Here is a 14,893-nt window from a genome sequence, read left to right as displayed (position 1 = left end):
TCTAAGCAATCTCAACTACTCCCCCGGATCCAGCTCCCATGAGTCTCCTTGCTGATAAATCCAGAAACCTGTATTCCCAGCCTGAATTATAGACGGGCTTCCCAGGTGGCTCAGTGCTAAAGAATTCGCCTGCCAAGCAGGAGATGGCGGGCTCAGAAAGATTCTCGGGAATAACTTCCTGGGTTGGGAAGATCCCCTACTACAGGATTCTTGCCTGGGAAATCCCACGGACAGAGAAGCCTTTTGGGCTATATAGTCCATGGGGTCACAAACAGTCCGACATGACTTTAGTGACTAAACAACAAGAGAGATCCGGACAGCAATGTCTTATAGTACATGGTCGCTCCATCACCTACTCCGTTTGTTCTGACATCCATGCCACCCCCTTATCTCACAAGAAAGTACATTCCCCAGGCTCCCTTGCAAACCAGCTTCCAGCTAGGTTTAGTGGCATACGGGGGGACAGGAGGAAGTGAAACACCCACCACCTCAAACAGCATCTGTGGCTCCAATACCACGTGACGGACCCTATGTCCATGACCCACTCCCCTCAGGTGCCCCAGCACCTGGGATCCAGGGAACCACCTCTTCTTGTCCCTCCTCTATAAGGGTGGCAGTGGCTTCCTGCCTTGGGTGACCATCTCACCATCCCATTTGGCTTCTCAACCATTCCATCCCCGGTGAACCGCATGTTCTGTTTTAAACTCCCTCTGACATGCCTAGAACAAGTTATTTTTTCCCAACTGAACCCAGACTGATACACATGGTTAAAGGCCCCCAGGTTTAATCACAGAAGCCAGAAACATACAATTTGTTTTCATTCTGATCCACACTGGTAGCTTCCCTCAATCCATGTAAACCAAGCTGGTCACAAAGTCCTGATGCTCCCACCCCGTGAATCCACGCCTCTCCTCCGCCCCCATGACGCTGCCTTGGTTCACACCACTGCTCTCTCAGAGTGGTGCAGCAGCCCCTCAGTTGGTCTCCCTGGCTGCAGTCTTCCTGCCTCCCCCAAACATCCTCCAGACTGTTAACACACTTTTATTTCTAAGGCATGTCTGATCACGATGTTTCCCTGATTAAAATTCTTAAATGGTTCCCCACTGACTGCAGGAGAAAATCAGATCTGCTCGGTTCCCCAGTAAATACATATTTACTATGTGCTCCACCCTATACCTGAGCCTGGAACCCAAGGACCTCTGTGTTCCATCCTGCCTACCTTCCCAGCTTCGCCTGCACTCACACCCAGCTCAAACCATCTGAACCAGCTGACACTCTCCACGTGCACCCTGCTCCCCTAAGACTCGAGACCTTCAGCTGGGTCACCCTTCCGCTGTCCAGCAGTCTCGTGGGTGCCTCGATGAAGCCCCTCTGATGCCCCCCCATCAGTCCAGGCTCCACGGCACCTTGCCAACACCCCTTAGATGGAACTCACAGTCGAGGACTGTTTGTGTTCAGGTCTCCACTAAACGGGGGGGCGGGCTGTCCGAGGATGAAGAGGCAGGTCGCTCACTCGCGTGTCCTATGCACCTATCAGGTTTAGTCAGAGAGCTGAAAGAATAAACTAAGTGTCCAAAGTGAGGACAGGGAACCAAGGAAAGGGAAAGGAAGCAGGGGAACATGCTGGCAGGGTTAGCAGACTGCGGACCTCCCCTGGGGCTGCTGGCTATGGCCCAAGCCTTGGCCACTCTCCCTTTCCCCTTGCTCGAGGCAGGGAGCTAGAAAAGTCCAGAAGCATAGGATCCACTAGAGCTGTCTCAGGGCCACTTTAGGGCATGCGCGTTTGCTCGTGCAGAACAAATATCAGGGAAGCAAAGGAGCGCTCTGCATAAACATTTCTATGTGATCTCCGTGTCATGTTCAAACTCCTTGGCTGACCACATGCTCCTGTTCGTTATAATGGACCAGATTAGGATGTAGCCTTTTCTACCCCCAAGGAAATCACCTATTTGGGTCACCTCATCTCTATAATATGCCACCCCCCACCACAAGTTCTCCTTGGCCCCAGCAGTTGCCCACGTGTTCTGAGACCATCCACAGACAATTCCCAGGAATGAATCAAAACAATTCCCAGGAATGAATCAAAAATCGGCCAACCCAGCCATGGGTCCCCGGGTCGCAGCGCTGTCATGACATCTTTGTGATCTCAAGCTCTCCTCTCCCGCTCTGTGATTCAGAGGCCCACACTCCAGCCCATAGGCCTTCCACCAGTTTCACTGGGACTGCCCAGATCCCAGGGAAACATAGAACGAGGATGAAGGGAGGCGAGGAGGAAGGCTCTCACCTCCATCAGAAGAATATCCTTTGAGCTCTGAGCCTGCACCTTCGGGTGCTGGACCTTCACGGCCACTGTCCGCCCATCACGCAGCACGGCCTTGTGGACCTGGGCCAGGGAGGCCGCTCCCAGAGGGGTGTCGTCAAAGCTCAGGAACAAATCATGAATCTGTCAAGAGAGGACAAGAGAGGACAGGGCAGTTACGAGGACTCAACTCACTTAGAGGGATGGGGGGAGGATGGCCCAGGGCCTCCGCCGGCAGTGGCGAATGACTCCATGACAGACTTCTCCTCTCTCAGCTGCTTTGCCTGGGTCCTTTGCAGCCATGGATATTCACACACACCTGTCCTTACTCAGGAAGTGAGACAGAAAACACATGTGGAGGACGTGACTTACCTGTGCTTGGAAACCCAGCGCATCTCCACTTAAAGCCAAAAAAGTGCCATCTAGAATGTCCAAGATTATGCATCATCCATCCATTTAATCACCTACCATTGGACCTCCAGGGGCTTCCCTGGTGGCTCAAACAGTAAAGAATCTGCCTGAAAGGCATGAGACCCAGGTTCGATCCCTGGGTCAGGAAGATCCCCTGGAGAAGGGAATGGCCAGCCATCCCAGTATTCTTGCCTGGAGAATCCCATGGACAGAGGAGCCTGGTGGACTATCGTCCATGGGGTTGCAAAGACTCAGACGTGACTAAGCAATGAACACTTGCACCACATGTGCCTCCAAGGCTCTCACATATGGATACACTCAAACGTTAACAGAACCTGGGCTAGGGCAGCTCAAGACAGGGCATCAGATGGAAGACGTTTCAACCCCGCCAACTTGGAAAGCTCAAGGACACGTGGGCTGCAGGCTCCAAACCCAGCAATGACCACTTGTTGCTGCCTGAGCCTCGACGTGGGTCCCCAAGTTCACTCCTGACCTGGCTCCCTGACAGAGCTCCCAGGCTGCAGACCAGAGCTGGGCTTTTGGTCTTCACCGGCGATGCCATGCCAGGAGTCCTGGGCAATACCCGTCCTCTGTGCCTCACTTGCTCTACGAATCAGACCATATACCCCATGTTCTTGCATCTCCTCTTCCCTTCTTCCTGGACTTCCCTGGTGGCTCAGACGGTAAAGCGTCTGCCTACAATGTGGGAGACCCAGGGTCAATCCCTAGGTCATAAAGATCTCCTGGAGAAGGAAATGGCAACCCACTCCAATGTTCTTGCCTGGAAGATCCCATGGATGGAGGAGCCTGGTAGGCTTACAGTTCATGGGGTTGCAAAGAGTCAGACAGGACTAAGCAACTTCACTTTCCCTTCTTCCTTCCCCCTGCTTCCCTCTTAGAAATGCCATCCCAGTTCTCCTGAAGGAAAAGGTCTTTCTGACTTGAGTGGTTGGTTATCAGCTAAACAGTCTAGATAGGAATATTCTCCCAGATGGGAAGGAGGGCCCCAAAAGCCTCTTGCAGAATTTCCCCAGGGCAGAAATCTTTGTCCCCTCCATTTCTTGAGTCCCCTGGATAGCCTCACAATTCTGGAAAAGCCAGACATTCACACGCACACACACACACACCCCTGTGTGTACGTCTCACACACCTCCCCTCCTCCTCACGCCAGGGTCTCGTGCCAAGGTTGATGTAGCCCCCGGCCCCCACTGCCTTGCTTTGTCCCCCTTCTGCAGTGGCCACTCCACGCTGCCCCCCAGCCCCTCGCCTCTCCTTGGACTTCGGAGGTTCACAGGACCCACGGCCTCCCCCACCCCATCCCTTTGTTTGCTAGGCCGCACCATCACTCTGCTAATCTCCTCTCATAAATCACTCCCTCCAGTCCTGTCATCATTTTTGTAGCTTTCACTGACTCCATGCCATTTGTCAATATCCTGCGGGGGCCAAAGGTCCAGGCAAACGCGGGAGGGGCCTCCCCTCTTCTGTCACGGGCAATGCGTCCAGACTGGCTTCCCGTCCCCCTCCTTCCTCACTTTGTTCCTCTCCTTAGCGCCCCCTTCCCCAACCATGCAACCTGTCTTTTTCCCTCCTTCTTGAGTTCTGGGCTCCCTGAGGGCCAGTTCCTCCCCACATCGTCACCCTGAATCACCTGGGGTCTCTCCACACAAGAACCCGTTATCCTGGGCCTGGGCGTAGACTAAGAACGACGGGACCACCCGCCCTCCATTCCGCATTAGAACAGCAGCTCCAAACAGGCAGCGATTTTCTTTCTGTTTTGTTCGCTGCTGACTTCCTTGCACTTAGAACAGGACAGGAACTAGTCGGTGCTAAACGTGTAAAAGCATGTGTCGGGAGTAGGATTTACCTGCGGGCATCCCACCTGTTACTCCACGGTGGGTGTGAGACCCTGGCCTGCTGAGTCAGAGCCCCGGGGACCGCGGGCCATCCTGATTAGATCAGAGGCGGACACATGACCCAGCTGGTCCAATCAGACTCAACTGTTCAGTTTGACCCGTAGAAGGGCTTTTCCTTCTTGCTGTTCAACCCGAAGCTAAAAACTGAACTTGAAGTCTGGAGCTACCAGGGGTCACACAGTAGAAACAAAGAGGAGAGCCAAGCCTGGAAAGAGTGAGTCCCGGTCACACTGGTCCTAGCCACGCCTCGGTGCCCACCCCATAATATCTTTTTTTTTTTTTGCTGAAGGCAGTGTGAGTTGTTTTCTGTCACACACAACTGAAGGGGCCCTGACTGACGCAGTGTGCACTCAGGCCCCAGCTGGAATAGATGAAAGGAACCTGGGCATGGTGCCCGGTGCCCCCCAAGAGGCTCTGTACGTGTGAGTCCCATCCCCTCCCCACCCTCTTGCTGGGACTGAAATCCAGAAACAGAAGGGAGGTGGGGTTTCAGAAATGCTCCCATCCATTACATAATGGCAACCACACCACTTCCCAGGAAGCCCTCTGGTAATTCCTGAAGGAGCACCAAGGAGAAGGCTTTTCTGGAAAAAAAAAAAAAAGCTGTGAACTCAGACCCTCACCTCTGGCAGCTAGACTGGGCCAATCTCCCCACTACAAGGAGGTCTTGGGGGTCATCCGAGCCTACCCCCACCCCAAGCCTCTGCCTGGCTCCCTGGGAACATTTTGCTCATGCTCTGAGAAGGACAACCAGTCTTCGAATCCGTGTCATTGCAGGGACGTTGCAGAGTCACTGCAACTGAAGACTGACATGGCATCCCTAGGGCTGTGTGTCCAGAAGAGCTGCCAAGAGCGGGGAGGGGCAGGAGGAGGGGGGAACCGGCCAGGGCAAGCAGAGCCCAGCCTCCAGGTGAGAGGAAGGCAGGTCTCCCACAGCCCCTGGGAATGGGGAGGGGGCCTTCTACAATCCCCTGCTCCCGCCACCGGCTGGAATGGGGGGCGATCCCAGGACCACCCAAGCCCAGGTGCCAATTCGGCACCCTGAACGAGGCCGAACTGTGAGGACTTGCCCAAATCCCCCATTTGACCAGTGGAAGCAGAGGCGAGGGAAGCGAGGGTGCACCAGTCATGGGGCGCAGGGAACCTGCTGGACAGATGGCCCGCCCCACCCACCCCTGCCCCCCACCGCCTCCTGGGGCCCCTGGAGCCACCCTTCTCCCCTCTATCAGCAAGCAAATCACACACCCACACCCCACTGTGCTTAAACACACACACACACACACACACATTAATTGATTGCTAGTGAATGTTCCTAGCTGGCTTATAAAAAAAGGTAATTAAAGATTGGTACTACAGCCTGTAATTAAATATGAATAAAGTATCTCTAAATGGAACCTTGATTCAAAGTGTTCACTGAAAGTACTTTATGCTGATAGAGAATAAGGAAAAATAGACCCTGTCCCGAAAGCAGAATTATACCCCCCATGCAGCTGAAACAAACGCCACCCCCCTCCAATCAGGCCTCATCCCCCCAGCCCTTTCAGCAGAAAACCATTAGCAGAAACAAACTGCACCATTTGCAGCAATTAGATTCAAGCAGGGCCCTCAGCTGCCTCCAGTCACTCGCAGGAACCTGTCTCCCTTTCTAAGGCTTCCTTTCCCCTGTGCTCTCATTTCTTCCCCTCTGGGTCTGGCGACAAAATCAATTAAGTAAAACAACTACATTTTAAAATGACTAGTTATGTGCTTTTTAATTACTGTCGGCCCATGATTCAAATACATCGATGTCCCTGTCTGGAAAAGGAAAAATAATCAGAAAGAAAGTTGCTCTAGTTTTGTATGATGTGTGTGTCCGTGTGTGTGTGTGTGTTGGGGAGTTTATGGACATCAGAAAGGCCAGAAAAAACATGTCACCCCTAGGGGGTTAGCTGACCAGAGGCTCAGGTTAAGACTTTGTAACACGAATATATGAGATGCTGCTGCTGCTGCTAAGTCGCTTCAGTCGTGTCTGACTCTGTGCGACCCCATAGACGGCAGCCCACCAGGCTTCTCCATCCCTGGGATTCTCCAGGCAAGAACACTGGAGTGGGTTGCCATTTCCTTCTCCAATGCATGAAAGTGAAAAAGTGAAAGTGAAGTCGCTCAGTCGTGTCCAACTCTTAGCAACCCCATGGACTGCAGCCTACTGGTAGGCTGGCTCCTCCATCCATGGGATTTTCCAGGCAAGAGTACTGGAGTGGGGTGCCTTTGCCTTCTCTGATATGAAATGATGGATGTTAACTAAATTTACTGCCATAATCATTTCACAATATATGTAAGTCAAACCATCACGCTGTACACCTTAAACTATACAGTGAGGAGTATCAATTACATCTCAATAAAACTGGAAGGAAAAAGATGTCAGCAGACTGGCTTCAGCTGAGGTCCAAGAGTCGAGAGACCACATGACATGATACCCCAGTCCAGGGCAGAGTGACTCCCAAGAACATCAGCCAGGAGGAGTCCCTCGAAGCCAGGTTACTGGGCAATGTTTCCAAAATGCCACACCGAGTAGCCAAGTGCTGGCCAGGCCCTCATTCAGCCTAAAATAAGGAGGCAGGAAGTCAGGATCTTTGGAGAAGCCTCGACAATGATCCCTGGGGAGAGTTCCACTTGGGTCTCTCAGCCAGCCCCACCAAAGCCTACAGCCTGCCAGTCTCGTGAGGACTGGTGCATCAGTCACAGGGTGGGGAATGTCCCAGATTATCGAGGATGGTCCAATAGAAAATACCCTCTCCTGTTGCCCCCACACTCATTCACCTCAGACCCCTTCTGGATTCAGAAACGACATCCCCATATGATAAAGCTAACAAGTTGAACAGACCCTGAACAGGCCAGCTCTAGAAAGAAGCAAATCCAGGCCTTGATGCCGGGGCCAGGCAGTTCCTAGTGAGGAGCCAGGACGACTGCCCAGGGCACCTGAGCAGGTTACCATGGCATCAGCAGCAAACGACATCTGGCTCTCGCCCTCTTGAGATGGCCCACCCCACACCTGGCTGGGTGCCAGCAGCCTTTGGCTGCCGCCTGATGGGGAGAAGGACAAGTCCCTGTGCTAATGAAGTGGCAGGAGTGAACGGTACCCACCCCAGCCTGAGGCAGACAGCAGAGCCCTAGCTGGCTAGAACTGCAAAACACTGTCCAAGCCTGCCTTGGAGAGGAAATCCATTGCCCCCTCTGGGCAGCATTTCCCAGGAGCCTGCCCCCAGAATCCCTACATCTCACAGTTGCCCCATCAACTGCTACCCCAGTTGCTGCAATTCCTGCCCCTTGAGTAGGGGCTGGACTTAATGACCATGACTCCTAACAAAGAGCACGTAGAGGAAAGGACAATGTCCAGTTTCCAACTGTCACTGTGATGTCCTCCTTGCTTTCTCTCCTGGAATGCTTGCGTGGGGGAAAGCAAGCTGCCGTGTCACGAGGCCCCTCCAGCAATCTGTGGAGAGGCCCCCGTGGTAAGGAACTGAGGCCTCCTGCTGACCGTGGGCCATCTTGAAGGCAGCTCCTCCCTCCCCACTCAGGCCTTCCGATGCCTGCACCCCAGCTAACATCTTGACTAGAACCTCATGAAGAGACTGAGCCAAAGCCATCCAGCGAGTCATCCCCAAGTTCCTGACCCGCAGAGACCCTAAAACATCAGAACCCTGTTGTTTTAAGGCACTGTGTTTATGGGGAATTTGTTATGCAGCAGTAGCTGATTAATGGACCCCAAGCACACCCTGCCAGACATCACTAATCAATCACAGCTTCACTCCTGCTGGGTCCAGATGATGCCTCAAAATCTCTCTCAACCCTGAGCTCCAGGCAGCCACTACCAACTGACCAGAGTTAGCATATGAGATGAAACCATCTGCCATTCCTTAGCCTAAGATAGAGGGTGAGACAGTTGGATGGCATCATTGACTCAATGCATACGAAGTGGAGCAAACTCTGGGAGATGGTAGAGGACAAGGAAGCCTGGCGAGCAGCAGTCCATGGGGTCGCAAAGACCTGGACACGACTGAGCAACTGAACAACAAGCCTAAGCCAATCAGTCAACAAATATGTACATGACAGAAACCCCGGTAGGAACATGGGCCAACAAAACAGGCAGTCCCGAGCCATGAGGAGACCTTGGTCCAGCAGAATGTCCTACTGGAAGAAGGCAACAGCCTCTGAAAAACACAGCTGCATTCTAGCAGGACCTGCTGGAGAGGGTGCCCCCTTCCCAGTGTGCTTCACCCAACCCCAAGGGACCTTCTGGCAAGGTAAGCAGAGGGGACCTCCAACACCACCATACAGATCCTGGGGGGCCAGGGGAGAGGACAGGGCATCCAACTGTCTCTCCGTCTCCCCACTCAACAGCTGCCCTGCCTCAAGGTGGGGGCACCCCCATCTCCAGCTGCCAACTCAGAACAATTTATTATAACAAAAATCACATCAACAATAACAGCTCAAGGACACCTAGATCCTTTCATGGAAGTTGTGTTCTCTCTGGGGTTCTAAAAGATCAAAGCGTCGGTTCTGCAGAGCTGTTACTTACTGCTACTGCCAAGCTGGGCCAACAGCAGAGCTTGAGGCCCTTCTCAACAAGGGTCACCCCCAGAAATAACAAAACATCATTCCTGTTGAAATTCTTGCAAGGAGGCTGGCACAACACTCAACTCTTACCAATTTGCTGAAGAGCCTCCAGGTACAGGGTAATCATCTATCGGGCTTTGCCAAGGGGATCACAAGTCAGACTAAGCTTCTTTTTTCCTGCAGGATGGTGACAAGTAGCTGACAGAAAGAGAAGCAAGAAGCCAGGGGCAGCCACACCCTAGGAAAGCCATGGTGTGTTCCCTAGGAATGCCCACCTGCCGGCCAGGACAGTCAGATCCAAGAGGCAGCAAGGCATAGTGATTTCAATGCAAGCTCAAGGTCAAACTGCCCTGACTCAAATTCTGGCTCCAAGGTGCATCAGTTTGGGCAGTGACATAACCCTTCAGTGCCTCAGCTTTCTCATCTGTAAAATGGGAATTTTGGTACCTACCTCATAGTATTATATGAAACATCATACATAAAGAGTCTAGGATAGAGCCGAAGAAGACCCCCCAGTAATGGTAGCAAGAGTAGTGGGTACTCCATCTGAGGTCTCCACAAAGAGCACATGGTCTAATGAAAAGGGCATTGGAACAAGGAGGCTGTCAGGTAGGCTCTACGAGCAAGTGAAAGCCACCATCCTCTTTCACCTGAAGACTCCTAACTGGTCTGCCCATTCATGTTCCTTTCTCTGCCAAGCCCTCTTCCACATACAGCTCAGGTGAGTTTTTCCAAACATGAGCTGATCATGCCATGTCTCCCTGCTTCCAACACATCAGCAGCTTCCCAGGGTCAAGATCCTCAGCATGACCCACAGGGGCTGACCTTGCCTACCTCTCCTGCCCCTTCTCCTCTTTCTGGCCCCCTCCAGCTCTCTCTGCCCTGAACAGAAGGCCTCTTTTGATGACCAGCACACTCCCCACCTGTCCACTGCAGGGCCTTTGCACGTGCCATCCTCTCTGCCTAGAAGGAATGAATAGGAATTCCTCCTCGAGGGAATTTCTACTCATCCTTCAAATCACAGCTCGACGGTCACCTCGTGTACAATCTCAGAACTCACTGCCCTCCTCAGTAGCCATCACACAGTTGCACTTTGCCTCAGTTTATATTTGCTGCATCTCCCTCTTCCCATGCAGATGAGAGACTTCTGCTCCTGCTCAGCATTGCCATCAAGGCACCTGGCACATAACTGCAGAATGAATGGAGGTGAGGTTTTAATGTCCCCATTCTCTTCCTGGCGAGGGGTCTCCAGGCCTTCCAGCTGATCTGGGGCAGCTAAAGTGGCTACGGTTCCCTCAAGGTGGCTGGGCACCTTGAGCGCTGTGGGTGGAGGGACTCTATGGAAATGTTGTGATAATAATGATTAATAAAAAGCAGATAAACACCCAGTGTGGCTGGCCAGCCCCGGGAAGCCATCCATTACATCTGTCATTCATTAGCGGTGGGGGGGAGGGTGCAGTCCAATCAGATCTCCTCAGTTTAAGCAAACCTTCTGTAAATTGTAGGCTGCAGGCGCTGACATTTGATAAATTATTCTTCATAATCCGCCGTGGGCTGTCATAAATCTAATCTTTCAACGTTCCCCATCTTAATAACTTGTCCAGCCACACAGGGTGACAGGTCTATGTCTCTGCCTGTGATAGAGATCTCTGGGGTAGCAAGACCAGAGGTCCCAGGCAATGCAGTGTGACGTTGAGGACCCCCCCCCCAACCAACCCACAGCCAGGGCAGGTATCCCCTAGATGATCAGAGTGCAGAGATGATGAGTTGTCTGTGGAGATGAGAAGTGTCTGGGCGGGGGTGGGGAGTGGGGGTGGGGGTTTAGGGCTGTGCCAAGTGTTCACATCCCATCACAGCACCCAGACACAGGGGGTGCCAGGAACTCAGACCCAAGACCCGGACAGGCTGAGCTCTACGCCCTCCGCTGCAAGCCTGCTCATGTGAGGACTCACCACTTCTTCCTGGAACTCAAGCTTGGCCAGAATAAGGGATGTCACAATATCTTTGCTCCGCGGGGGCTGAAAGTTTAACCATGGGAAATTCCTTGTATTTGCATAGTCTTTGCTGCTCTTATGTAATTCCCTACCCTCTCTTGAGGTTAGGTAGAGAAGATATCACTGCCCCCATTGCACACAGGAGAACATAGCCCCTAAAGGTCACTCATTTGTTTATCCAACAAATGCTCACTGAATGACTGCCATGTGCAGGGCCCCTGGACTAGTCACTGGGGACCCGATGGGGAGAATGAGTCCTAACTGGGTACGGCCACCCCGCCCTGGAGTCACTACTGGAATGTCAGGTCCAGTAGGGAGACAGGAATTAATTATGAAATCACAAAGAAATAGGAGCCTGTGCTCAGAGGGTTAAACCTGGGCTGGGAGAACTTCTTAGAGGAGGTGACAAAGAGCTGAGCTCTGAAGGATGAGGAACCAGTTAATCAACTGAAGAAAGGAAGCAGGAGCGTTCTAGGTAGAGGGGCAGCCTGTGTAAACCATGAATAAAGGGAGTACGTTATGGCAACAGGAGACAGCCAGAGACAGGAGGATCTGCAGCCCCTAACCAGACTTGGGGGAAACCACACACAGTCCTGGCTGAGCCCGGCTACCGGAGCAGGGGTTAGGAACACCAGCCACTGCCTGCTATTGCAGCCCACAAGCAAAGAATACTCTTTCACATTTCAAGTGGGGAAGATCAAAAGAATAATACTTCATGACATGTGCAAGTTACATGAAACTCAATTTCCACACCCATGAATAAAGTTTTATTGGGACCCAGCATGCCCATTCATTCCTTACTGTCTACAGGCGCTGTCATCCTAGAATGGAAGAAGAGTCAGTCACTGCCACAGAAAGTATGTGGCCTGAAAAACCTAAGCTGTTTACCATCTGGCCCTGTGGTAGGCAGAAAAATGCCCCTCTCTAAGGACAGATGACTCACCGATGCAATGTTCGTGATCATGGGCAAACTTCTGGAGACGGACAGGGAGGGACAGGAAGGCCTGGCGTGCTGCAGTTCATGGGGTCGCAAGGAGTCGCATACGACTGGGCGACTGAACAACAAAGATGTCCATATCTCAGTCTCCAAAGATGTGATGAAATTAAGGCTCTTGAGATGGGACAGTGTCCTGAATTCCCATGTGGACCCAGTGCAATGGATATAAGGGTCCTTATGTCGATAAAAGGGAAGCAGAAGGGCCAGTATTAGAGCAAAGATGTGAAAAGGAATGAGGTGAAAGCATGACAGAGAGTGAAACTTAGAGACGCTTCACTGCTGGCTTTGAAGATGAAGGAAGGGGCCACGAGCCAAGAATGTTCAGTTCAGTTCAGTTCAGTCGCTCAGTCGTGTCCAACTCTTTCTGACCCCATGAACCTCAGCATGCCAGGCCTCCCTGTCCATCACCACCTCCTGGAGTCCACCCAAACCCATGTCCATCGAGTCAGTGATGCCATTCAACCATCTCATCCTCTGTCGTCCCCTTCTCCTCCTGCCTTCAATCTTCCCCAGCAACAGGGTCTTTTCAAATGAGTTAGCTCTTCGCATCAGGTGGCCAAAGTATTGGAGTTTCAGCTTTAACATCAGTCCTTCCAATGAACACCCAGGACTGATCTCCTTTAGGATGGACTGGTTGGATCTCCTTGCAGTCCAAGGGACTCTCAAGAGTCTCCTCCAACACCACAGTTCAAAAGCATCGATTCTTCGGCACTCAGCTTTCTTTATAGTCCAACTCTCACATCCCTACATGACCAGCTATATAAGCTGGAGAAGACAAGGAAAGAGAGTCTTCCCTCAAGCCTCCAGAAGGAATGCCAGCACCTGCATTTTAGGGCTTCTGACTTAGTCGGGAAGATGCCCTGGAGGAGGGCATGGCAACCCACTCCAGTACTGTTGCCTGGAGAATCCCATGGACAGAGGAGCTGGCAGGCTATAGTCCATAAGGTTGCAGAGTCGGACACGACTGAAGTGACTTAGCATGACGCACAGGACAGTAATATAATAAATGTATATTGCTTTAAGCTACTAAATCCAAGGTAATTTGTTATAGCAGCAATAGGAATCTAAAACAGGCCCTGAAATAGAGCTAGTGTAACACTCTCAGTGTATGTCAGTTTTTATTCTTTTTCCTGCATTTCCCAGGATAGAGGTGGGGCTAGAACACTGGAGACTGTGACAAAGAGATGCACCGGTAGTGTGGGGAACCCAGGTCAAGTGCAAACCCTGAGACGTAAACCAGGAAGGGCACGTCACGACTTCCGGCTCTGCTGCGCCAGGGCGCACACCTAGAACCAGTCCTGTCCTCACCCACGTTCCAGGGCAGGGCGCTCTCTGCTCCCCCAGCTGCCTCCAACGTTCCCTCCCAGCCCTCAGGTCAAACCCTAATACCTGGATCAGCCTCTCCCCTTCCTCTCAAAGAGCCTCAGACCTCATACAGAAGCACCTGTCATCAGCTCACACACCAGAGACAGGAAGAGCAGCGCGGGCCCTGAGAGACCCCTCATCATCATCATGCTGATGACACAGGAGCTGTCCCCGCTGTTGAAGTAACAGCCCCTCCTTCTATAAAACCCGTTTTACACACACACACACACACACACACACACTCCTACAGCTCTCATCAGATCGGGGCGCTGACGACTTTTTTAAATATCTGGACACCAGGAACCCAGTGCTGGATCCAAGCCTCTCCAGGCTGAACCCCAAATTGCTGAGTCTCCCATGGACTCTCCAGCCTTCTCTGACCATCAGCTTTAAGGAGAGAGGGGGCCATTGTGCAAACCCAGCCCTGTAGGAAGACCATTCTCCAAGCTGCTTGCAGGCTGAATTGCTAACTCACTTCCCCCACCACCCCATTCAGCGCTGTGGTCAGAACCCTGGGCGTCCCTCTCCCTGACGCCTCCCTGTTTGATTCATCCTGAGTCCTGTGGATTCAGCCTCCAAAGCACATCTGTTCACCCTTCATCTGAGCCACCATCACCTCTTGCCTAGATGACCTCGAGAGCCTGGTAACTGGTCATCCGGTTCCACCCCGATCCCCTGTGAGCCTGCAGGCTGGGCTGTGCTGTTCTCTGCTGGGAGCCAGTGCCCCTGCCAACCTCCGATCTCCTGAACATGCCCAGTGCCTCTCCAGCCTCACCTTTTGGAGTGTCTCTCTGTCCAGCCACTACACCCCTTTTCTGCCCCCCAGACAGATCCACGCTCTGCCCCAGCCTGCCGCCTCTGCATTCTCTCTGTCCCGCCTCTCCTTCCCCTAAGGTCCCTCTGGCTTTGGCTTCATTCTCACTTCCTCAGAAAGGCCACCCAGGCCCCCACACGAAGAGCACTACTCTTCTCTTGCGGCCTTTATCACAAGTGCCAATGGCTTTTCATTTTCCCGAATGCTTGCTTAGCATCTGCGGTCCCCACAACTGGATCGCGAGCGCCCGTGACGGCAGTGTGCTCGCGCACATGACCCCCGGTGCCCACACGACAGAGCTCGGTAAACATCTGCTGAGCCAATAAATGAACAAGCCAAAGATGGGTGAGGTCCTGGGAGGCAGGAAGGCTGCAGAGGGTCCACACGGGAGCCCCAGCCCGTGGGCCAGCCACGCCACCCAGCCCCAGCCTCAGAGGCCCCGGCCCCCGGGTGCGGCTCAGGTTCAGAGGTCTCCCCGGGGTCCTCAGCCCTGCCTCTGCCCGT

At 52.8% G+C, this 14,893-nt stretch overlaps 1 protein-coding gene across 4 annotated transcripts in view; it reads right to left on the bottom strand.

Moving 5' to 3' along the window:
* Nucleotides 1-14,893, bottom strand: part of ADCK1 (aarF domain containing kinase 1) — a 139,855-nt gene that overhangs the window by 41,103 nt on the left and 83,859 nt on the right. For all 4 annotated transcript variants that reach the window (XM_070797925.1, XM_070797926.1, XM_070797927.1 and 1 more), the window contains one exon: nt 2,285-2,443. In XM_070797925.1, coding sequence (XP_070654026.1) covers nt 2,285-2,443 — 159 coding nt within the window. The remainder of the gene's footprint in view (nt 1-2,284; nt 2,444-14,893) is intronic.

This window comes from Bos indicus, chromosome 10 (genome assembly GCF_029378745.1).
Source record: "Bos indicus isolate NIAB-ARS_2022 breed Sahiwal x Tharparkar chromosome 10, NIAB-ARS_B.indTharparkar_mat_pri_1.0, whole genome shotgun sequence".
NCBI classification, from domain to species: domain Eukaryota; kingdom Metazoa; phylum Chordata; class Mammalia; order Artiodactyla; family Bovidae; genus Bos; species Bos indicus.
This window is presented reverse-complemented; position numbering and strand designations above follow the sequence as displayed.